The sequence below is a fragment of the Eschrichtius robustus genome, chromosome 13 (assembly GCF_028021215.1).
Source record: "Eschrichtius robustus isolate mEscRob2 chromosome 13, mEscRob2.pri, whole genome shotgun sequence".
Classification (NCBI taxonomy): domain Eukaryota; kingdom Metazoa; phylum Chordata; class Mammalia; order Artiodactyla; family Eschrichtiidae; genus Eschrichtius; species Eschrichtius robustus.
In genome coordinates this window covers 103,392,413-103,416,676 of record NC_090836.1, presented here as the reverse complement: position 1 = coordinate 103,416,676, position 24,264 = coordinate 103,392,413, and the positions used below count along the sequence as shown (strand labels likewise).

General features: G+C 58.2%; 1 protein-coding gene across 1 annotated transcript in view; it reads left to right on the top strand.

The window, feature by feature from the left end:
* The window catches only part of CELSR1 (cadherin EGF LAG seven-pass G-type receptor 1), a 147,101-nt gene that overhangs the window by 104,929 nt on the left and 17,908 nt on the right, over positions 1 to 24,264 (top strand). The window contains exons 9-22 of the mRNA XM_068561993.1: positions 2,432 to 2,598; positions 6,278 to 6,463; positions 7,489 to 7,602; positions 8,480 to 8,654; positions 9,245 to 9,386; positions 11,578 to 11,698; positions 13,420 to 13,603; positions 14,255 to 14,356; positions 15,023 to 15,117; positions 15,534 to 15,743; positions 16,978 to 17,161; positions 18,693 to 18,836; positions 22,314 to 22,518; positions 23,360 to 23,527. Of these exons, the coding sequence (XP_068418094.1) occupies positions 2,432 to 2,598; positions 6,278 to 6,463; positions 7,489 to 7,602; positions 8,480 to 8,654; positions 9,245 to 9,386; positions 11,578 to 11,698; positions 13,420 to 13,603; positions 14,255 to 14,356; positions 15,023 to 15,117; positions 15,534 to 15,743; positions 16,978 to 17,161; positions 18,693 to 18,836; positions 22,314 to 22,518; positions 23,360 to 23,527 (2,197 nt within the window). The remainder of the gene's footprint in view (positions 1 to 2,431; positions 2,599 to 6,277; positions 6,464 to 7,488; positions 7,603 to 8,479; positions 8,655 to 9,244; positions 9,387 to 11,577; positions 11,699 to 13,419; positions 13,604 to 14,254; positions 14,357 to 15,022; positions 15,118 to 15,533; positions 15,744 to 16,977; positions 17,162 to 18,692; positions 18,837 to 22,313; positions 22,519 to 23,359; positions 23,528 to 24,264) is intronic.

Below are 24,264 nucleotides of genomic sequence, written 5' to 3'. Positions count from 1 at the left end.
GTGCCCGGGGCCGCCAGCCGCTGGTGGCACGTGTGTCCCCGGGCCTGGGTCCTGGTGGGGAGCGGGCTGGTGGGGGCACCATGGTGGGTGATGTCAGAGCAGAGGCTGGGGGTCCTGGACGGGTCTGCAGGGCACAGCCCCTCGTCTGAGCAGGGCCAGCGTGAGGTTGGGAGTCCACGAGGGTCAGAGAAGCGAGGTGCGGCCTGGCGGGGCCTCCCGGTGGCTGTGTGCCTCCTCACGGGCACCCTGAGGCCTGAAGGGCCAGTTCCCCGGGGCCAACGCCCCCGTGCCCCTTCTCAGCATCCCAGGGGCTCCTCCAGCTGCCTGCTTCCCCGCTGGATTGCGTTGTGGGCGTCAAAGCCTGGGCCTCTCCCCTGACCCCACCCCTGTAGTTGTAGACACTGGCAGGTTTTAAACAATTCATTCATTCATTTTGAAGCAACATAGTGTTAAATAACTGTCATCATTTAAAAATCACTGATGCGCTTTAAGGTAAACCAAAAGGGGGAGATTGAGGCCAGATAAGCTTGGGGGAGCTCCCCGGATCCACCTTGGAGATGCCCGGAGCTCATTAGCGAGTCAACGGCCAGGAGAAGTCCTGCCTGGAGCCACTCACTGGCCTGCAACCCACGGCCTCTCCGTAGAAGTCAGACGCTCCTCACCTCGGCCCGTGTGCCCCACAGGATGGGCTGGGGGGTCCGAGTGTGACTTTTTCCGGGGGGGTGGGGACCACAGCTTTCCTGAGATTCTCTAAGGAGTCACTGAAGCAGAAATAGGTGGAACCTGTGACAGAGTGTTCTGGAGGAGAGCAAAGTTCGTTCCATCAGTGCAGGTGAAAGGGGTGGAGCCAGCGGGCAGCTTACCTGTGCTGGGTGGTCCACCTGCCCAGGGCTGTTAGTGATGGAGCTGAGACACGTGACGTGGAATTTTATTACATCCCCAGTCCTTGCTTGGGACACAGTTACCGGCCAGGGCCTGCTTTTTTGTTCTTCTTTTTGTTTTTTTAAATATGTATTTATTTATTTGGCTGCGTCAGGTCTTGTTGAGAACACACAGGATTTTCATTGCCGTGTGCTGGATCTTTTAGTTGCGGCATGCGGAATCTTTAGTTGCAGCATGTGGGATCTAGTTCCCCGACCAGGGATCGAACCTGGGCGCCCTGCATTGGGGAGTGCAGTGTCTTAGCCACTGGACCACCAGGGAAGTCCCAGGGCCCGACTCTTTGTGACGCAAAGCACTGGGCACCTTTCAAGGCCCCAAAGGTCTATTTTCCGGGCAGCAGGTGGGCTGGGCTTGTGCAGGCCCTGTGGACAGGTTAGGCCCACCCCCGGCTGATCACCGGGTGCAGGAAGCTCAGGTCACAGGGAGGGGCAGAGGCCCGGGTGGACACAGCGCCGGCGGGGCCATCCACGCCCATGGAGTTCCTGTTATGGAGGCCGAGAGTCCGGCTGCGGCTGTGCCAGAGAAAACAGCTGCTGGGGTTTGGGTTCGTAAGAGCAGGAAACAGATGCCGGTGCTCACGGGGCTGAGTCGCCCCCAAAGGTGGTCCCCACCTGGCATGCCCTGTGCTGTTTAACACCCGTGGTGATAACTGCCGTCCCTCGTGGAGGAATTGGGGTGAGATTCCGGGCTGGGCCAGACGTCTGTCCCTCCCCGGTGCCTGTGACACGCAGGACTCTGGAGGCGAAGTGACGGAGCTGGTTTGACTCAGCGTCACCCTGCCTACTGGTCTGTCTGGCGTGCACAGTTTTTCCAAGTGTGACAGATTGGATGAGGCTGCTGGTCCCCCCCGTTGCCACCTCCCTGGTCCCCCCCAAACCATCTGGGAGCCCTCGGCTGGCCCGCAGCCTTTCCACCTCTGTGCCCGTCACCAGGAGCAGAGACACAGTGGCCTGTGTGCCTGAGGGTTGGAAATCCACCCCAGACACCAGCTGACGGCGGGCCGGCCTGCAGGGTGAGGTGTGTGTGCAGGGTTCACTGCGGGCTCACGCGGTCCCACCAGGAGCCCACCCTCCGTACGGCCCCTGCTCAGGCCCCCGGGCTCCCAACCCGGCAGGTGTGGGGCGGGACAGATAGGCCAGGCACACAGGGCCCCTCCACTGGGCCCGGGCGTCCTGGGCTGTCCCACTCTGCCTGAGAGCCCCTTACTGTACACTGGCCGAGGTTGAGAACCCCCAGGCCTCGGCCGGACTGCTCAGGAAGGTGGCCTGCGTCCCTAGTGGGGGGTGGGCTTTTGCAGAGCCCACGGCTCCTGGACTCAGAGGGCTAGTGCTGTACAAACGGAAGTCTGAGACCGGCCTTTGCGTTAAAATGAGAAAGGCCCAGGGTTTCTTCCCTCCCCCTCCTTGGGGGCCTGTCCGGTCCCCAACAGCTAAAAAAGATTCTCAGAGGCCCATCTGATCTGGGGAGGTCCCCATGTCTGTGTCCACAGTCATGCCCCACCCCCAGCGCTTCAGCGGGGAGAGCGTCGTGTCCTGGAGCGACCTGGACATCACCATCTCCGTGCCCTGGTACCTGGGGCTCATGTTCCGGACCAGGAAGGAGGACGGCGTGCTGATGGAGGCCACGGCGGGCGTGTCTTCCAGGCTCCATCTCCAGGTGAGTGAGGTCCACGTCCCACTCCCGGCACCCGCAGGGCAAGTATGCACCTGAGTGATGCAGCCGGAGGCTCACGTAGTGCCGCCCCGAAGCCTAGCCTTCCCGATGCATGCGCGGGGAACCTGGTCTCTTCTGTCTCCCCACACCCGCTGCTGGTCCCCCCGTGGGAAGGAGGAGGAGGAGGTGACCACCTCAATGCCTGGCAACAGATAAATGAGGACGGGGCCCCAGGGAGGCCTGACTAACCCTGCCTGGGTAGGGGCTGGGGGCTCAGAGCCCAGGCGGGACCCCCATCTCTTCTCGAACCTGCCGCTCACCCCTCCCCTGTCCCCTCCCCCCTCCCCTGTCCCCTCCCCCCTCCCCTGTCCCTCACCCCTCACCTGTCCCCTCACCTGTCCCTCCCCCCTCACCTGTCCCCTCACCCCTCACCTGTCCCTCACCCCTCACCTGCCCCCTCACCTGTTCCTCACCCCTCACCTGTCCCTCACCCCTCACCTGCCCCCTCACCTGTCCCTCACCCCTCACCTGTTCCTCACCCCTCACCTGTCCCTCACCCCTCACCTGCCCCCTCACCTGTCCCTCACCCCTCACCTGTTCCTCACCCCTCACCTGCCCCCTCACCCCTCACCTGCCCCCTCACCCCTCACCTGTCCCCTCACCTGTCCCTCACCCCTCACCTGCCCCCTCACCTGCCCCCTCACCCCTCACCTGTCCCTCACCCCTCACCTGTCCCCTCCCCCGCATCACTGCTCAGGAGTGTCTCCAGCGCAGGCCCGTTTGGGTTGCACTGAAGGTGCAGTTTGTGCCTCTGGGATAATTACAGCCGTCATTGTTTATCCCTTATTAACCAGTAATTTTATCAGTTCATCAGGCGGTCCCAGGAGCCAGCTCTGGGCCAGAACTTGGCAGGCACAGTTCTCCCCGGGAATGGTACTTTCCTCTGTGGTGGTTTCCCTGTTGGAACAAATTAAATTGGCTGATTCAGGTGATGAATGGGAGCTTGCAGGTTGTCATTGGCAGTGGGGTCTGTGTCGGAAAAAAGTACGCTTCCAGTGGAACAACACCCAAAGCCACAAACTCCCATATTGTTTGAGGAATTACGTTATGGGCAGCTAATCCAAAAATGAAGGGCTTTTGCCAGGAACTGTGGCCAGCCCCTCCCTGTGGAAGGCTGGGTGGCAAGAGTGGTGACCTCGGGGGGATCCACCCGACCCCAGTGGCCACCCAGCAGGCCGCCTCAGGGCAGCTTCCAAAGGCTGGTCAGCTGGGGATTACAGGCGTATTCTGGGTTATTTTCACATGGCGTTTTTGGAATGCAGGCCTCCTGCAGGCCCCGTGAGCTCTGGGTGCAGCAGTCTAGGTGTTCCGGCCTCCACAGCAGGCCAGGCAAGGTACATAGTCGTCCTACAGCCCAAACAGTTTGGGTGATTGCTCTTAGGCGCCCTAAGTCCACCTTCGCTGTCAAGTGGGAAAACCTGGCTGCTGTAAACGCCTCTCCTAAATCCGGTGACAGGTCTAAGGTGGTGAGTAGTTAAGTGCCACTGTCCTGGGGTCATTCTGCAGGCATTGCTTTTGTTTGTAGACATCTGTCACTTCATTGTTGGTCTGCTGGCTTTGGGGTTTTGTTAGCAAGGACAGCGAAAGAGAATGGCCAGGGAAATTAATGAGTTGACTCAGACTTCTGTGGAATGAAAGGAAACAAAATGTAAAAAGGTGAAAAATTATCCTCTTCAGTTGACTCTTAATTGAGGCGAAAAATCAAAGTACATTATTAGTTGCATTGTCTTTATAATCAGCTAAATACATTTTCTATTTTCCATCGTGATTTCTTCTTTGACCCATCAGGTATTCACAAGTATACCTCTCAGCAAACAGGTGGCACTTTCTAGTAAATCATTTGATGTTTCTAGCCTAATTGCAGGTCAGAGAACATACGTGGTATGATTTCAGACCTTTGAGATGTGTTGAGACTTGCTTTAGAGCCCAGCATTTAGTCATTTTTGTGAATATTCTACGTATACTTGAAAAGAATGTGTGCACTGCAGTTGTATTCTGTGGCGTTCTGTGTCAAGTAGGTGACGTTTGTTCATGTAGCACTCCAATTTTCTATATCTTTATTGATTTTTGGGGTCTGTTTGCTCAGTTACTGAGAGAGGTGAGTTAAAAATCTCCAACCTTGATTGTGGCTTATCTCTTACTCCTTTTAGATCTGTCAGTTTTTGCTTCGTAGATTTGGAGGCTACGTTATTAGCTACATACAAATTTAGAATTGTTTTATCTTTCTGGAATATTGACTGTTATCATGATGGAAATCCTCTTTATCTCTCATAATTATTTTTGCCTTAAAGTCTACTTTGTCTCATATTAATGTAGCTACACCAGCTTTCTTTTTGTTGGTGTTTACGTGATGTATCTTTTTCTGTCTTTCTCCTTTCAACATTTCTGTTTCCTTATATTTCAGGCGTGTCTCTTTTAACCAGTGCACTAATAGTTTTTTTTTTTTTTAATCTGCTCTTTAGATTGAAGTTATCTTTAAACATGAGTATCTTAGATTAGTTACAACGCTGTTCTTTTATGTTTCTCACATGTAATTTTAAACTGAAGTATAGTTGATTTACAATCTTACATGTATTTAAACTTGGTAGCTTGAGTCTAATTTCATGAAATGGAAAAATTACAGCCAGAAATAAGAGTCTACTGGTACCTGAATCTGTTTCCTTGAAAGATCTGTGGTTCCCATTACTATTTTCAAGTCTGTGTCTGATGATTCTCTCGTCTGGATTCCCATGGGTCTATTTCAAGCACACTGCCCTGTCTCCTCATGTACTTGGTTATTTGTGATTGAGTGCTGGGCATCGTGTTGAAAAAGTAGAGAGAATTTGAAACTAAGGTGGTGGTGTCACATCCCCCATGTTTGCTTCTGGTTGGCAGTCCTCACCCTGGGCAGGCTCTGAATTCCAGTGTCTCTCCTCCCAGCCTCATGAACCAAGAAAGCTTTGCACAGCTATCAGCCTCAGCTGTGCCTTCCAGAACCCGCTGACAACCATATGGCAAAGCACTAAGCTTATTTCTGCAGATTCCCATTTTCTCCCCGGTCGTGCTTCTGTAACTTGCAGGGACTCGGGTCACTCTGATGCCTCAGACAGGTGTGCTTTAACATTTTGTCTCATTTTCCTAGGTGTTCTCAGGAGGAGGGTTGGTCCAAACTACCCAATCCTTCACTGGGGAAAGGGAAACATGATCTTAGCATTGCCCCGGCTACGTTTTCTTAAAACGTGAACATCTTAGGCCAGTTATAATGCTGATTTCTGTTTTTTCATTCATATATTTGAACATGGTGGCCTGAATCTTGTCTCATAAGATGAAACATTTACATCCAAAAATAAGAGCCCAATAGTCACCTGAATCTGTGGTTGTTCCCCTTACTTAAGTCCAGTGGGCTTTATCTTACTTGACCTCTGTCAACGTTCGACACTTCTTACCATAGAAGAAGGCATGTAATTCTGAAGAGTGTTACAGGCAACGGCAAATTAAACTTTGCCTAATTTTTAAGTCCATCTTTGATCCGGTGCCCTGTGGTAAGTCTGTTTGCGTGGCTTTGTTACTTAAGTGATTGCAATGTATTTTGTATTTCGTCATCATCTCCTCAATGACTAGTGCAGCTCTCCCCATCCTACAGATCCTGAACAACTACATCCAGTTTGAGGTGTCCCACGGCCCCTCGGATGTGGTGTCCATGAGACTGTCCAGGTCACGCGTGACTGACGGGGAGTGGCACCACCTGTTGATAGAACTGAAGAGTGCCAAGGAGGGCAAAGACATCAAGTACCTGGCAGTCATGACCTTGGACTATGGTGTGGACCAGGTGAGTGGGCACCTGTACCTCCTTTGGAACAGACCCCTTCCCCGGGCCTGTGGGAAAACAGAGCGACCCCTCCAGGTGCCAGGCCCTGCCAGAGAGCCCTTGTGGATTTGAGGAAGCGCTTTCTGGGCTTCCCTGAATTCGGGTCTCATGCTCCTCCTATGCTGAGGACACTGGAATCTGCACCTCATCCCCTTTCCAGATGGTCAGCTCCTGGCGTCAGGCGCTGGACTTGGTCCATCTGTGCGTCCCATCGTGATGCCATCGGTGCCTTCAGCAGAGGTTTCTTTCAGCAAAGCTGGCTTGTGCCACAGCTGCACACTCAGTGCTGTGCCTCGGGGTACAGAGATGGATATGGGGGGGGGGGAGCCATGAGATCCAGGTTCCAGAGGGGGCTGTGGGACGCCAGAGAGGTTTGCGCATCCCAGATGGGCAGGTGGCATTCCAGGCAGGGCGACTCAGAGAACGCTTGCTGAACCCCGCTGGGTTTGCAGCCAGGTAACAGGAGGCATATTTACGGGACCCCCACGCGCTTAAGGGGCTACTTGTGATTCCTGAGTGCTTTTGGAGTCCAGGCTCATCTTAACACCTGGTTCTGAGAATAAACTGCCGTGTTCTACGTGTGTACCTTCCTGAGCCTAAGGATCCAGCTGAGACCTTTCTAGATTCCTGCCCCTGTGGACGTGTTTTCCACTCGCTGCCACTTTCTAGTTTGTCAAGCTTTCTCACACAGTGGCTTGTTGGCGGTGCCCACGACAGAGGTGGAAGGGTTGCCCTCATCCCCCCAGATGCTCATCTTGGCTGGGTGGGACATGGACACATGTCCTCTGACTGCTTTCTGCACCCTGCCCGTCACACACAAACAGCCGTGTTCTCCACGGAGAAGGCTGAGCCGGGCCCTCTGTTTGGAGGCACAGACGTCCTCAGGCTGTGAGGAGCTTGCCGATGCGACTGCATTTTAGCCTTTGAGCGCATTCTTTCCGGCCAGATGTTTCCAGATGGTGGATGCAGCCCCTCTCTTTGCACAGGACACGGTGCAGATCGGGAACCAGCTTCCTGGGTTGAGGATGAGAAGCCTCATCGTGGGTGGCGTGTCTGAAGACAAGGTCTCGGTGCGCCGCGGTTTCCGGGGCTGCATGCAGGTACCCTCCCCTAGCCCGGCCCTGGCCCACCGCGTCCTGCTCAGGGACGGCCAGCACCGCAGTTGGTGTCCTTGGTCATCCTGTTAGTTTTCAGTAAACGAATAACTTCTCTAATCGCCAACCCAGCTTTAACAAACCCCACTTAGAGCCCTCCTCTCCCACGCTTCCCCTCGAGTTCCCCTCACAGCCACGCCACGGCCAGCCCCCTGCAGCTCTGTCTTCATGTCACTTCCAGAACCTGCCCCTCGCTGCCTGCACCAGCCCCATCCCGTCCCCTCCCCACCCCCCGTGCTCACCTGGACGGGTCCCTCGCTCGTCCCCTAGACCAGGTGTTCTAGCAGCAGCCGGAGTGAGCTGTTTATAAAGTAGTTGAGCTCACGTCTCCCTGCTTCTGCCTGCGCCCCCAAACCCCAGCCCCACTGCAGGGAAATAAATTCTTAGTACCTTCCCCTGCGCCCCCGCCCCCCCCCCCCCCCCGGGTGATCTGGCCCCGAGGTGCCTGGCACGGGTGACCCTCTACCCGGGACGCCCTCGGCACACCCACCCCCTGCTCACTTTCATCAGCGGCCGTGCTCGCCCATCGTCCTCATTATTTTTTCTCCGTGACCCTCACCATGGAATTATCGGAATATGGAATCATTCCGTCTTCATTCCGGGTGGCCTGTCCCCCTGCCTGGGATCCACACCTGGGGGGAGCGGAAGTGCCCCTCATCCCTGCCATCCCCCCACCAGTCCCAGCCCTTTCGATAAATGAGGCATAGCTTTTAAAACAAGGGACCCAAGAGAATTCGGGGTTCTCTTAACCCCTGGTTACCTTCTGGGGTTCCTCCAGCCCCAAGGCCCCAGCATCAACTCTGGCTGCCCTTTTTTAACGCAGGGTGTGAGAATGGGGGAGACGGCCACCAATATCGCCACGCTGAACATGAACGATGCCCTCAAGGTCAGGGTGAAGGACGGCTGTGACGTGGAGGACCCCTGCTCCTCCAGCCCCTGCCCTCAGCACAGCCACTGCCACGACACCTGGGACGGCTACTCCTGCATCTGCGACAGAGGTGGGCGCCCACAGCCCCCCTTTCCTGGCACCCGTCGGTGGAGGGCGACGCCTTTGGTGTTTAAAACACATTGTGGGAAGCCGAGTTGGGCAGTGGCTCCTCCATCACCTCTCTGGGGGTCTGGGGCGCCCTGAGCTTTGTTTCGTAACTAAGGAGTGGCCCTGTGTCCTGTCTCTTCTTCACGTGGGGGACAGGGGACACTCCCAGTTGGATCCTCAGGGCACATACTGAGATGAGGGAGAGTTTGTGAAAGACGCACATTTAAAAAATAATACGTTCAGTGGTTGCCTCTGAATTTTGAGGTGCTGTGGCTATCCTCAGCTGGTACCCACCCGCTGTGAGCCCTCCCGGGGGGCCTGGGAGGCAGGCCCTCATCTCTGCATTTCCAGGTCTGTGCCCCCAAGTGTTCGTGCTTCCCGTGACTCTGAGGGGCTTTGCCACTTTCCTCTGCAGAGTAGCATGGAAAGTCGAGGCTTGGGGAAGCCGCAGATTGCTAACACGTCCTAACACAGAGGGTGTCGCTCTGGAAAGCGGACTCGCAAAGCCAGAGATGGATTCTGGGGTGGGCTAACGCTGGCCTGTCCCCGCAGGGTACTTTGGAAGGAAGTGTGTGGACGCGTGTCATGTGAACCCCTGCAAGCACGTGGCAGCCTGCGTGCACAGCCCCGACTCCCCGCGGGGCTACGTGTGTGAGTGTGGGTCCGGCCACTACGGGCAGTACTGCGAGAACAGGTGAGAGTACGCCCTCGCTTTCAGGGTCCACGTGGCTACTTCTCCTCCTGACCTGTTCTCTCCTCTTTGCTATTTAACCCCCAAATACATATGGTTCAGGATAACAAGGACATATTTTTTTCAATTTGGCATGAAATAAATGAGAATCCGGTTGGGCATCTCACACGAACCCCCCTGAGCGTGTTTCCACCCCAGAAACGCACAGCACAACTCATTTATCAAGAGCCCAGCTGTGCACAGAGCAGGCAGTCGCTGGGATACGGGAAGATGAGTGTAATTACAGAAAACACTTTATCTTTCAAGTCGGGAGTGGCAATCGTCTCTGCTGTGCACATAGTCCTGGTGTAATTCACTGGGAGCATCTCGCTCTCCAGGCCCCCGCAGTCCAGGTGTGTAGTCATCACAGGTAGAGCACTTTCTCCCAGGTGGGACCACGAGATACTTCACACACCAAGACCCCACCCCCTTTGGGAGGTGATGCAGTCAAGGTTGATGGTCCTCGGCCGGTGCCGGGCCGTCCTGGTGCAGGAGCCGCGTGGTGCCAGCCTGCGCCGCCTGGCCGGGACACCTCGCTCCGCTCTTTGCCCACTGGGGACCGGAGTGTGTGCTGTAACCCCACCCATGATCCAGATGCAGCCCCCGCCCTCAGCACCGCACAGCCCGTTGGATGATGGCAGGTTGGGAGTCAGCGAGGCTGAAGGAGGGGGCATTCCAGGGGGACACCAAGGGGGCAGGGCTGGAGAGCAGTGATGGGATGAGACCGGTCTAAGGAGCTCAGCGGGTGGGTCCCGGGCAGAGCTGGCGCGTGCTGTTCCAGCATGTTCTGCGCTGGGGAGACGCACAGGCCTGGGTAGAGGGCCTGCCTGCAAACCGGGAACACAGCTCGGCTTTGTAGAGGCCGCAGGGGCCCTGCAGAAACGGGGCAGGGTCAGGTCTGGGTGTCAGAGCGCCCCCAGCTCACAGGTGGAGTGTGGTGGAAGCAGACGGAAGCCAGAGGCAAAGGGAGGCAAAGGAAGCCAGCTGGGAGGCCGTGCGGCGCCCCCAAGGGCTGGCGATGCCCGCAAGGCAGGGCTGAGGAGACAGCGAGAAGGGGTATGACACCAAGCCTCTGGGATCCCCACACTGTTGATGTAGATCCGTCAACACCAGACTGGAGCCCCAGCCCATCCTGGTCGTTGTTATGCCCCTAGTGTGTACACAGTCAGTACTTAATAATTGCTGGTTAGGTGAACAAGTGAGTAGGAGAGGTTGATGGCTGGCAGGTGGGCGGATGGAATGCCGTTAGCCAGGATAGTAAACCCAGGGCAGCGTTTCATTTTGCGGAGCCTGAAGGACACTTGGGGGTCATCCCCAGGCAGACAGGTCAGCAGCGGACACTCAAGTGAGCGGTCAGGTGGGGAGTGGGCGTAGGGTGACAGCAACAGGCAGCAGCCGCCACCGGGCGGGGCAGGGAGGAGCCTGGCCTCGTCACTGTCACCGTGGAGGTCGCCTATCTCAGCGTCTGCCCGGGCAGCTCAAGAGGGCAGGACTGGGCAGGTCTGACGGTTCTGAGCCCGCCGTGTCCAGCCCAGGGCTGCTCTGAGCTGACTGAAGCAGGCCCCACATCCCCGGAAAGGCTGCTCCCAGCATCCGTGGGGATGTGGTCAGCATTTGACCCAGGGGACCTGGGAAGCACTGATACTGCCAGTCCCACCGGTCTTGTGCTGGCAGATGCCTGGGACGTGGGAGAAGGTTGCCCGGGGCGGCTGGGCTCGGTCTGCACTGGGTGGGGCTGAGCGAAGAGCCAGTCTGACACTTGGGTCAGTTGTCCCTGAGCGCCCTCCCTCGTGGGCCAGGCGTCACGGTGTAGGGGTGCTGAGCGGAGAGAACTTACTGACGTGGTGCTCGTAGGAAGCTGGGTTGGGGCGCTCACCTGCATCTTGCAGGTGGAAGAAAAAAGTGAGCAAACAAATTATTTTAAAATAACAGTATTGTAGGTAGAACCCTTCCAGATGCGGGGCCCCGGAAGGCTGGGCATAGGTCATAAAATGCTAAGTCCTGCAGGTGGGGGCCAGCAAGGGGGCAACAGACCACTTAGGGGGGCGGGAGGTGCCAAGAACTAGTCCAGCCAAGGCCCAGGCCTCCATCATCCCTCTCGTTCCAAAAAGGGCAGTTCTGTACACCTTCCGTCTGCCATCTGATTTCCCAACAGGATCGACCTTCCGTGCCCCAGAGGCTGGTGGGGGAACCCTGTGTGCGGGCCTTGCCACTGTGCTGTCAGCAAAGGCTTCGACCCTGACTGCAACAAGACCAACGGGCAGTGCCAGTGCAAGGTGAGGCCTGGCCGCGGGCGGACAGCAGGGACCCAGGGAGACAGCGGGGCGTGCACACGCGCACGCCCGCCCACACATCTACCTGGACACGAGCACACACACACTTGGGTACTCACGGGGTTCACCGTGGGTGAACACAGCTTACAGGTTCTCACCTGTAAGCTGGCTCAGCCCCACACACGGTCACGGGAAACCAAGCAATTTCTGTGAGTTTGACTCATCCTCGTCACCAAACATGGTTCTCCTGGTTGACCATTTTCCTGGTCTTTTATCAAACCACTCAATGATGACCAACATTTTAAAAATATATTTAATTAATTAATTTGCCTGCTCCGGGTCTTAGTTGCGGCACGCGGGACCTTCGTTGCCGTGTGCGGGATCTTTAGTTGCGGCATACGAACTCTTACTTGCAGCATGTGGGATCTAGTTCCCTGCAGGGATCAAACCCAGGCCCCCTGCATTGGGAGTGCGGAGTCTTAGCCACTGGACCACCAGGGAAGTCCCCAGTGACGACCAACATTTAAAATACGAAAAGCTTTGCCCACTCCCTCGCCTCGGGTGCCTGTCATCCTCGTGCAGAGCCGCAGTGTTCTCAGACCAAAGCACAGGGAACCCCGGCCCTCTGGGCCTCCCAGAAAATTCCACGTACCTTCAGAATGTTGTGTCGACAACTGCCATGAGCTGCCGGTAACTTGAAGCCCAAAGGAAAATTCTGTGTGTAATAGTAGCCGCTCGGAGGGACGCGCTGTCCCGCGGCCAGGCTTGCTGACCCAAGAGGGGAACCTGCCGTCATGGCGCCCTCTGATGCTCCCCGGCGCCCTGTCTGACATGCGTCGTGTCCCGCGCGCTCCACTGTGCCTCCGATGTCACCTGAAAGATCATAAGGGCCCTAGCAGATCAGGACCACACAAACCACATGGTGTGAGATGGCGGTCGTGGCATTGGTGGCGGGCAGGGCAGGAGGAAAGTGAGGAGGGTACTTGGGGGAAGCATGCCTAGGGTCTTTTTTTTTTTTCATCAAAAATTATAGAAAATGCAGAAAGGACCGTAAACAGTGACAGTGATACCGTGCGCCCTCCCAGAGTGACTGCTCACATGCAGTGCCTCCTCGGGCACCGAAAGACACACAGTTGGATCCCCCTGTGGGACAGTTCCGTGTCCCTGCCTGACACAGAAGCCTCTGTCACTGGCCACGAGTCTGCCCAAGTCACAGCCTGTCCCAGTTTTCAGCCGGGGACCCTTGGACCTTGGGAAGCCAAGTGTCCTGGCAAGGGCAGTGTGGCCAGTGAATGGCCAAGCTGGGCGTAAATCCAGGACTTTCCAGAACTCAAGCCCATGCTCTTGACCATCGGCTCGCCCTGCCCAACGACAGATGTTCGGGTGGCTTCTAATTTCTCACAGTTAAAAAAAGAAACACCTCCGTCAGCCATTCTGGTACCCTTGTGCATAGATCTCCATTTGAATCTCTGACCCTTTTTAGGACAGATGGTGGCTCACGGTAAGTGTTTGCTGAGATGTGAGAGAGGGCGTGTTTTCCTGGAGGACACACCTGCCCCGTCCGCCCTGGGGGCCCCAGACGCCGCTGGCCTGGAGGCCGTGGGTGGAGGACAGCCGGGAGGCCAGGGAGCCGGGCGGGAACCCTGACGTGGCTCAGGAAACGTCCTCCAGGTGTAGGTTGTCTGCGGTGTCTGACGTCCAGCCTCTGCTTCTGGCTCTTGCAGGAGAATTACTACAGGCCCCCGGGGCAGGACACCTGCCTGCCGTGTGACTGCTTCCCGCACGGCTCCCACAGCCGCGCGTGCGACATGGACACTGGCCAGTGCAGCTGCAAGCCCGGCGTCATTGGCCGCCAGTGCAACCGCTGCGACAACCCTTTCGCCGAGGTCACCGTCCTCGGCTGCGAAGGTCCGTGTTGCCCTTGACCCTCTCAGGCTGTACGGCAGGGACAGGCCACTGTGTGTCTGCGTGTGTGTGTGTGTGTGTGTCTGCGTGTGCATGTGTGTGTGTCTGCGTGTGCATGCATGTGCACGGGTGTGTGTCTGTGTGTGTGTCTGCGTGTGCATGTCTGCCTGTATATGCGTGTGTGCATGTGTGCGTGTCTGCGTGTACATGTGTGTGTGCGTGTGTGCATGTGTGTCTGCGTGTGCATGTCTGTGCATGTGTGCATGTCTGTGCATGTGTGTCTGCATGTGTGCACGCGCATGTCTGCATGTGCATGTGTCTGCCTGTGTGTGTGTGCATGTGTGTCTGCCTGTGTGTGTGCACGTGTGCGTGCATGTCTGTGCACCACACACTCCTGGGGCGTGGTGGGGGCGCCTGACAGCCTCCTGGTCCAGCTGTGTCTGCTTGGCCTTCTGTCCACTGGCCCGTCAGGAGGCGTGGGTCAGAGCCTGGGTCCCCCCCCCCCCCCGCCCGTTCTAACACCGATGGGGGGATGCGAGGGGTCCGGTTCTTGGTGGGGGCGGGGCCTCCGTCCCGGAGGAGCGTGTCTAGCACGATGCACGTCTGTGTGCACGGATGTGCCAGGCTGAGCGCCTTCTTCCCTCCGTACCCCAGTGATCTACAATGGCTGTCCCAGAGCGTTTGAGGCTGGCATCTGGTGGCCGCAGACCAAGTTCGGGCAGCCGGCCGCAGTGCCGTGCCCTAAAGGGTCTGTGGGTAAGTACCGTGGGGTGTGGCCTGTGGCATCCATTCCAGGCGGGACATTAGATGGAGGCGTGCGGCTTGCGGGAGAGCCGGCCGAGGCGTCGGAACTCACCGGATGTTCTGTGTTGAAATAGTTCCTTTAGCCAGAGTGATCGGGCGGATAAGATAACTTTTTCCTCAGTCCTAAATGATAAAACCTGGAAAGAGCACAATGAAAATACAAAGAGCCTAGTGGCTGGGATGGGGACGGTGTGGGGGAGGCTCGGACAAGCTGCCTCACCGTTCACAGCATTGGCCTCTCATCGTAAAACTGGGAGGGTAGCTGCGTCCGGCTGCAGGGGGCTGGGGGAGGTCTGGTGAGTCAGTGCAGAGAAAGCGCCAGCCCGGAGTGGGATCCGGGTGGGCTTGCAGCGCATGCGGACACGGTGGGTGCTCGATGGACCACTCAGCCGATTTCTCTTTCCACGGACTTGCTCAGGTGTCCACCCGTAGTTGCTGGGCAGCTCAGGCCAACGGTAAGGCCTGGTTGTGAGTGTCAGGCAGCTGTCAGCGTGTCCCCGGGTCTGAAGGAAGAGCAGTGTTGGCTTCGTGGCTATGGCACCTGCTGGCCCTGGGCCAGCCGAGGGGTTCATTCACAGTTCAGCTTTCAGGCTTGGCAGGTCCTTCTCTGTTCCCCAGGAAACGCGGTCCGGCACTGCAGCGGGGAGAAGGGCTGGCTGCCCCCAGAGCTCTTTAACTGCACCACCGTCTCCTTCGTGGACCTCAAAGCCATGGTAGGCTGCACCCTGGGGACGTGCAGGAAGAGGGTGGGCTTCCAGGCTGGGCGGGGCCCGGGGACAGCACATCTGTTCGGGGCACGGCGGCAGCCATGTCCTCCTCCCTCTCCAGACCCCACCCTGCGTCTGGTTCTGCAGACTCAAGAGTCCCCACGCCCGAGCCCCCCACCCTGCCATCCGCCCATGACTCACAGTGTCATACTCTCTCCCTTCTTCCACCTGGTGTCTTTTTCCAAGTGCTTTTTAGCCTGACAGACCCTCCTTTTTTGTGCCACGGCCATCAGCCCAAGTTCATTTTGGGGCTTGGGGATTTTTAAGGTTCTTTCCTGACAAGGGTATTTCCCCTGGAAAGTAGTGGATTCTGAGTCAGGGGAAGGGCCCAGGGCCGACCTGGCGCTTGCTCCCCGACCCAGAACGAGAAGCTGAGCCGGAACGCGACGCGGATGGACGGTGACCGGTCCCTGTGGCTGGCCCAGGCGCTGCGCAACGCCACGCGGCACACGGACCCACTCTTCGGCAACGACGTGCGGACGGCCTACCAGCTGCTGGGCCGCGTCCTGCTGCATGAGAGCAGCCAGCAGGGCTTCGAGCTGGCGGCCACGCGGGACGCCGACTTCCACGAGGTAGGAAGGCGGCGGGCAGAGAGCCCCACACGTCCAGGGGTGAGCTGGACCGGGGGCCCTGGCTCGGTCGTGGAAGGTCGTCTGGCCCGGTGTCCTCAGGGCCAGACTGCCCTTTTCAGACGTGAGCCCAGGCCAGTTCAGTGACCAGCAAAAGGGATTCCAAGTGTTAGGAGCGTCTTGGCAAAGAGACAGACCTGACGGTGATGACAGCGGTGCCGCTGTCACCTGACCACTGCGTGCACGCCAGTGTCCTGGGGGCTACAGGAATCGGCCCACTTACTCCCACACACATCCTGTATGAAGCTCAGGTGTCGCCCTGCTTTACAGTTAAGGAAGCTGAGGCACAGGGAACCAAGGGCACACAACCCGTAAGAGGTGGGGCGCCAGGACCCCCCCAAAACTCTGAGGTCCTGCTCTCACACGGCTTGATGCCTCCTGCTGCAGAGACAGTCCTGTTTTGTCTTTAAGTGATCAGCCCCTGAGACGTGTCTGTTTAGCGTAACTGGTGAGGAGGCCCATTCATCCGGTTTATAAACTGCTCTTGCCAGGGGTGTGGGTGTGGGTGAGGCATGGCATTGCCTCGTGCTTCCTCTTCACTCCTCTCTAAGGCCTCCCCGTCCACACTGAGCCCCCGGGGACCTCCCCTGTCCGTGCGGAGCCCTCAGGGCCTTGGCAGTGTTCCCGCACCTGTATTTCAATCCAGGTCTGAGAGTTCGGGCCCAGGGAGTTTGTTCCCACTTTCGGTTCTTTGCGAACAGAAGTTTTCCGTCCTGGTTTGCATCTGGGTTGTGGCCCCCGAGTCCCCGTGGCAGCCGAGTGTCTCCCCGCTGCCCCCTGTTCATCTGAGGTGCGCAGGACAGAGCATCTCCCAAACTGGAACCCGCGGCGCGTCCTCGGCGGCCTTGCTGTGGGCTCAGCGACGGGGCGGCCGTTCCCAGGCCGGGCTCTCCTGGTGGGGCTGGGGGTTCCGATGTAACGGGGGGCGTCCCCGCACGCCTGCTCCCCTTTGTGTCACGGGGTGCACACGGTGAAACCCCCTGCACGGTTTCCCCCGACACGTGTCTCCTGCCTTGGAGATGAGAGCACAGCCTCTCGCGGTTTCTGATCCTGGCCCGGCCTGGTCCTGCGACCTAAAGGCTCTCTGGAGCCTGGGCCCCAGCGTGTCAGCCAGGCCTGCGCCGGCCAGCCGCTCACATGAGCTGAGCGCTGTCTGTCCGTCTGTCTGTCTGACCAGGACGTCGTCCAGGCGGGCAGCGCCCTCCTGGCCCCGGGCACCAGGGCCGCGTGGGAGCAGATCCAGCGGAGCGAGGGGGGCACCGCGCAGCTGCTGAGGCGCTTCGAGGCCTATTTCAGCAACGTGGCCCGGAACCTGCGGAGGACCTACCTGCGGCCCTTCGTCATCGTCACCCCCAACATGAGTGAGTGAGGCTGTGGGCCCGGCGGGGGGGACGGTGGAACCCTGGGGCCCGTCTCAGGTGCAGTGCCCCTCGGCCATCTCTGGGAGAAGGGTTGACGCTGGCAGGACCTTGGTGGTCCCCTTGCCTTCAGAACTAGGTGTGGGGCTGCCCAGGGACGTGGGCTGGAGGGTCCGGCGGCAGGTCCAGCCTCCAGGCTCACCCAGAGGCGCAGACCCTGGGAGAGGGACGGGGACAGGCACCTGGCACCTGGCGGAGGGGGAACCCCCTCCCTGGGCCGGGAGCCGAGCCACCAGCAGAGCCAGCGCTTGTGGACCGAGTCACCCCGGGGGCCCAGGACGTGCTGCTCGGGGGTCGGGGGTTGAACGTCGGCTTCCTTCCTGGGGAGGAAGCCCTGGTGGTAGAACCAGCCCTACCCACCCAGACACAGCAGCGGAGTCCCTGGAGCGGGGGCCCGTCCTACAGGCGGGGGCTGCTGGTTTTCTCCTCCCGTGACTGTTGACTTAGCACCCCCATGGGGGCTCGGGCAGGACCCAGGGATTGCCCCTTCCCGGGGAATCGCCCCTTGAGTTAGCCGATTATCTGTCGCCAGGAGGGCCTGAGCCTTTAACCCAGGTGCGGCGGCATCCCTGCCGTGAACTCCCAGGCCCCCAGGGAGGGGCCCTCACTTCCCGACCAGAAGATGTTCGGGCTGGTCTGCGCCTCCCAGGCCCGCCTGAGCCCAGGATGCCACCTGCCTTGCATTGGGGGGGAGGTGGGCTTGGGACCCCGTCATCACTGGGGCAGGACAGAAGGGTGGGTGCCTGGCATTCCGGCCTCTGTCCCGAGAGAGGGTCTGGCAGAGCTGGCCCGCAGACTCTCGGGGACGGACAGGACACGGGCGCCTGCGGGCACCTGGTGTAACCCTTGCCCCCCAGCCCCTTCCAGAGACTTCAGGCAGGTCCCGGCCAAGCCTCTGGCCCACCTCTGCCCGCACACCCCTCAGTGTCCTTCTCTGATGCCCTGTGGTTGGGACCATCGCCCCTGCACTGGGCCGAGAGCTTCCTTCTTGGTTCTCCCTGTGCTCGGGCCACAGGCCAGCCCTGTCCATCCTCCCAGTCCTTGGGGCCAGTGGCCCCTGCCTCCCGCGTTCCAGGGCTCCCACCCACCCTGGTCCTGAGCGCCTCAGGTGGGAGCACAGCCCTTGCCTGTGCGGTGAATTGAGGGCGCCCTTTGTATTGGGGGTGTTGGAAAGACGGCTCAGCGGGAAGACCTGGGGGGTCGCCCTGGAGCCTGCAGGGCTGACTGCCGGCCAGGGACACAGCTGCAGGGAAATGACACGCCCATGGGGGGGGGGCCGGGGGGTGCCTCCTGAGCTCCCCGAGACCCCCGGTAAGGCACCGGGCTGTGTGACTCAGCAGGAAGTGGAGGTAGGTTCTGTTTAAAGGCGATCGGGGACAGCCGTCCTGGTCGGTTTGAAAATGGCACGGGTCCGGGCAGGCTCTCCGCGGGAGGGGTTGGGAGCCGCGTGTGATGGAGGCGCCTGTCCCCTCAGTTCTCGCCGTCGACGTCTTCGACAAACTGAACTTCACGGGAGCCCGGGTGCCGCGGTTCGAGCACCTGCGGGGCGAGGTCCCCAAAGACCTGGAGTCCTCGGTCTTCTTCTCGGAGGACTTCTTCAGACCACCCGAGAGGAAAGGTAAAGCCACTGAGACACGACGGCTGCCCTTGGGGGCGGCAGGGGGAGGAGGGCGGGCCTCCGTGGTGCCGCAGGGGGAGTGGGTCCGCCGTCGTCGCAGCGCCATCTGCGCGTGCGCATCTGCCCTGCATCCAGCAGCCCGTTTGCTGGCGTCAGACGGAAAGGCAATGGTAGGGTGTTCCTTAGAAAACTTAGGCTAATTTACAATGTGATGAACGAGTGAACACCTAAATTGTGCGTGAGGTTGTCTTCCTTGTGCAGTGAAAAGCTGCCTCTCGGTGGATGTAAAATTTTTACACTCCTCCCCGACCCCCCCCCCCCCCCCAAAAACCAAACCAGAGTCGTCTGTGTGCAGTTCTCCAATCCTGGGTTAGGACTCTAATACCGCACGGCTTAAAAACACGTTGAATTTTCTTAAAGTATTTTTTCACAGATCCACGTAAGCTACTGAAAATGTCTCCCCCAAGGTAGGAGCTTGAAGACATAAAATTCTGTAACGGACAGTTAAAAATTTGAAGGGTTTTAGTAAATTCGTTTCATCAGTTACATGGGTGTTATTCAGGCATCTTAAAAACTTTTAAAGAGGGTTTTACACTGATGTAGGCTCAAGCTTGACAACTGACCCCATCTTACAAATTGTATTTATTTGGGATTGATTTGGGTTTTCAACATTGAGCAGTGTGTTGTTTTGTTTTTTTTTTTTTTTAATATTTATTTATTTATTTATTTATTTATGGCTGTGTTGGGTCTTCGTTTCTGTGCGGGGGCTTTCTCTAGTTGCGGCGAGCGGGGGCCACTCTTCATCGCGGTGCGCGGGCCTTGAGCAGTGTGTTTTGTTCAGAGTTATCCTCAGAATAGTGATATACAGCCATCACCCCTTTATCTGTGGTTTCTGAGTTTTCAGTAACTCAAGGTCAACCATGGTCTGGAAAATTCCAGAAATAAGCAATTCATGTTTTAAATTGCGTGCCGGTTCTGAGTAGCTCGTTGCAAACTTACTCCATCCCACGTGGGGTGTGAGTCATCCCTTTGTTCAGCGTAGCCCTGCCCATTGGTCACTTAGGTGATCAGATCGACTGTGGAAGTTATCACAGGGCTTGTGTTCAAGTGGCCCTTATCTGCCTGATATTACGACCTCAGAGCAAAAGTAGTGGTGCTGGCAACTCAGTTGTGCCAAAGGGAAGCCACGAAGCGCTTCCTTTACGTGAAAGGGCGAAAATTCTCGACTTAGTAAGGAAAGAAAAATCGTACGCTGGGGTTGCTAAGATCCACAGTAAGAACAGATCTTCTATCTGTGAAATTGTGAGGACGGAAAAAGAAATTTATGCTAGTTTGCCATTGCAACTAAAACTGCAAAAGTTACAGCCACAGTGCATGGTAAGTGCTTAGTGAAGATGGAAAAGGCATTAAGTTTGTGCAATAAGGTATTTTGAAAGAAAGAGAAAGAGACCACATTCACATAACTTTTAATACAGTGTATACTTGTAATTGTTCTGTTTTATTATTGGTTATTGTTGTTTTCTTAATGTGCCTAATTTACAAATTAAGCCTTATCAGGGGTGTGTATGTATAGGAAAAAATATAATATATAATAGTGTTTGTAATATCTGCAGTTTCAGGCGTCCACTGGGGGTCAGCCCTGGGGCTTGGCTCCGAGCCTCTGCCCACCTCTCACCCGCCCCCTCGGGCTTCGCCAGGCTTACGCCCTCCTTCCTCAGACACTGACCTTCTCCCCTTGGCCCAGATCCCTTCTTTGCCCTGACTCCCTCCTGGGAAGGCTCTCCAGCCCTTGGCCCAGGCAGCGTGTGTGCGTGTTGCCTGTTCTACTGGGGTGAGGTACCCCTGGATGCTTTGCCCAAGGGGGGCCTCCGGTACCCACTTGCTGGCTGACTGGTTAGCTGGAGACACGATGGGTCAGTCGAGTCGTGGAAGAAACTGGGGCTTTAGACCCATCGATGTGTCTGGGGCCAGGAGCAGACACGGGGAAGGGGTGTGTGGGCTCTGGGGTCATGACACGCTCCCGAGAGGCCACCCCGCTGCAGGGTGCTGTCTGGTGTCCCCGCCGCAGCCTCTCACTTGATGCCCCCGGGAGGTGACAGCCTGCTGGAGGAGGGGGCCTGGAGCCCGGCCCAGGGCGGCTGAACAGAGGCAGGGGAGCCAGGCGGTGGGAGGCTTAGGGAGCACTGAGTCAGCGTCCCTATGGGGCCCGGCTTTGTGGGACGTCACAGGAGGGGCAGCGGCTAGACGCACTTGCTGCTGAAGATGATGACATCGGCTCGTCAAGTCCGGGCCCTCGACAGGGAGGCGTCTGACTCAAGTCGGGGTCGGGGCCTGGGAGGATCCCCCAGCCGGGGGGGGCATCGGGCCCTCCACTCAGGAAGCCCACAGCCTGCACTGCCCTCGCCCAGAGGAAGAGCCAGAACAGCCCGGCTGGGTGACGGGCCAGCCAGAGCGGGAGAGTGGGTGGTGACTCCCGCACCTTCCCAAAAGCTCTCAGCCAAACCCTGGAAAACAGCAGCCCTAGCGGCAGTTGCAGCCGCCTCCCTGCTGACCCCAAAGCCAGAGTGTCGAGGACCAGCCTGCATCACTGACTGGCCTGAGTGAGGCTAGGCGGTGCTGTTAAACAGCCTGAGTGTGGCTCACCAGTATGGTTAACCAGCCTGAGTGAGGCTAGCCGGTGCTGTTAAACAGCCGCTGACCAGCACAGCCCTGAGCAGGGTCAGAAGGGCCTGAAAGGTGTGTGGCGTCCCCATCACGGGGGCAGAGGGGAGACCCTCCCCCACCGCACCTCCAAACCCCTCGGCTCTGCTCCTGTCCTCCCCTCCCCAAGACGTGTCGCCCCTCCCAGAACCCAACCCTCAGGGCTCCGCCGCCCGCCCCCCTGGAGCCTGTGCTCTGGGCAGCGCGTACTGGGTGGTGGATGTTTCCGGAGACAACTCCTGGACCAGGCACAGCCGGGGCACTTTGTGGATTGTGGAAAATGTGGGTGACTGTGGCTGCTTTCTACGAAGTCAGTCTCCAGGTTCCCCACATAAGTGGAATCTACAATATTTGACCAGCTTCTCTCACCGAGCATCGTGTCTTCAAAGTTCATCCACATTGTAGCCTGTGCCAGAACCTCCTTCCTTTCTAAGCCTAAATGACATCTCTTTATATGGATGGGACTGCGTTTTGCTTATCCAACATCCGTTGATGGACACTTGGGCTGCTTACACCTTTTGGCTGTTGTGAATCATGTTCACTGTGAGCGTGGGTGTGCAAGCATCTGTCGAGTGCCTGCTTTCAGCTTTTTGGGGTGCACACCCAGAAGTGGAGTTGCAGGGTCCTGTGGTGGTTCTGTGTTTGATCTTTTGAGAAACCTCCTACTGTTTCCCATGGAACATCTACTGATTTCAGGAAGCACTGGCTCAAGCAGAAGGTGATTTGGTGGGAACACAGGCGTCCAGCCCCCTTCCTCACGCTGTGCTTGCGTTGCAGAGGGCCCCACGGTGAGGCCGGCCGGTCGCAGGGCCGCCCCACAGACGGCGCGCCCGCAGCCCAGCGCCGAGATGGAGGCCCCATTCAGGAGGCAGAAGAGACACCCCGAGGAGCCTGGCCAGTTCGCCATCGCCCTGGTCATCATCTACCGGACCCTGGGGCAGCTCCTGCCCGAGCACTATGACCCGGACCGCCGCAGCCTCAGGTAAGCCTGGCTCCAGGAGCTCGGCGTGGGGGGTGGGGGGGGGGGGGGCGGGGGGCAGTTTCCAGAGGGTTCCGAGGCTTCCATAAGTCAGAATCTCAACCACCGGAACATCTGTACAGGCACGCTACGCAGTGACCCCGGCCCACAGCCAGAGACCACTGCCCAGTGATCTCCCTGGGACAGAGGTTCTGGGTCTGCCTAGTGTTTCTGCCAGGAACGCCCCTCCCCAGCACACACCCCAGGCTCAGCAGTGTAATTCCTGCTCGGGGCATCCGTCCCCGCACACCTGCCTGCCACCGGCTGTTGGTGGCCCCAGCACCTAGGGCAGCTCAGTAAATACCGGCTGAAGAAGCAAATGCCACCAAAGGGCTTCGAGGCCTGAGCAGAGGCGGAGCACAGAGGCTTCACTTTTCAACCTTAGAATCACTTCCAGCTCCTGCCTGGGTCTGTGGTCTTCATATGCATCCTTCCCAGTGGCTGGATGAGAGGCCTCTCTGAGCCGTCACCACTGCACCAGCTTCCTTTCACTGGACATTCCCAGCGTTCCAGGGATTTGCTGTTCTCCGCGGTGGGGCCTTGACGTCTTCGCGCACATACCTTCTCTTCATTTTAAATTTCCGAAGTCTGCCTTTGTCCCAGGGGTGACCCTGTGCTTGCCCATTGGTGATAAAACCTTTACGAAGGCCACACCACCGCTCCCTCAACCGTGCCTTCCCAAGGGCTGAGGCTGCGGCTCTGAGCTCGTGCGCCTGATTCGGTCCCTCCTGGAGAGACCTCCGCGCCATGCCCTCATCAGGGCTGCACGCAGGTTTGTGCCTGTGCCCTGGCTTCTCCCCTGCAGGCTGCCTAACCGGCCCGTCATCAACACACCCGTGGTGAGCGCGGTGGTGTACAGCGAGGGGGCCCCGCTGCCCAGCCCCCTGGAGAGGCCCGTCCTGGTGGAGCACACCCTCCTGGAGACCGAGGAGCGCACCAAGCCGGTCTGCGTGTTCTGGAACCACTCCATCACGTACGGGTGACGCCCCTCCCTGCCCTGGAACGCTGCATTTCCTTGGGGGGCTTTGCTGAGGCCAGGTGTGCCCGCGCACAGGTCCCCAAGGCTCCGCTGGCAGAGCGCCTTGGGAGTTCTTCTGTGGCCCATTGCTTCCCTTCCAGCCCCTCCTGGGGGTGTCGGAGTCCCCCATAAGCCCACAGTTACACACCTGTGCACAGGCATGTACACATATGCACACCTGGAAACAAACATACATGTGTGCACATGCACCCAGCTATGACCATGCACACATGTGTACACGAATGCCCACAGACACATCTGGAAACACAGGCATGCACGACGTTCACACATAGGGTCACACACACGTGCACACACATGCACAGGCACACATGGAGATCCCTCGAGAAGACCAGCGTGGAGACGGGGCCCCTCACCTGCGGGACTCCGGCCAACAAGCGCCCCGTCCACCACCAAACGAGGCCGGGGTTTGTTCTGGACACACACGGGGGCGGGACTCAGAGACTGGGCCCAGGGTCCTCCCACCGACAGCGGAAAATCCCTGATGTGTGTAGCGGAGTCCCTGTACCAGGCGAAGGTCCCTGACCTCAGCCATCCCGCCCTGGAGACCCACGTGGCAGCTGCTGGGGCTGGTCTGACCCCTCAGAGGCCCCGCCCACATCAGCAGCATCCATCTGCCTCCCACCCCCGCCCCCGGCGCTTGCAGCCAGGACGGAGTTTTGTGCTCACTCCCA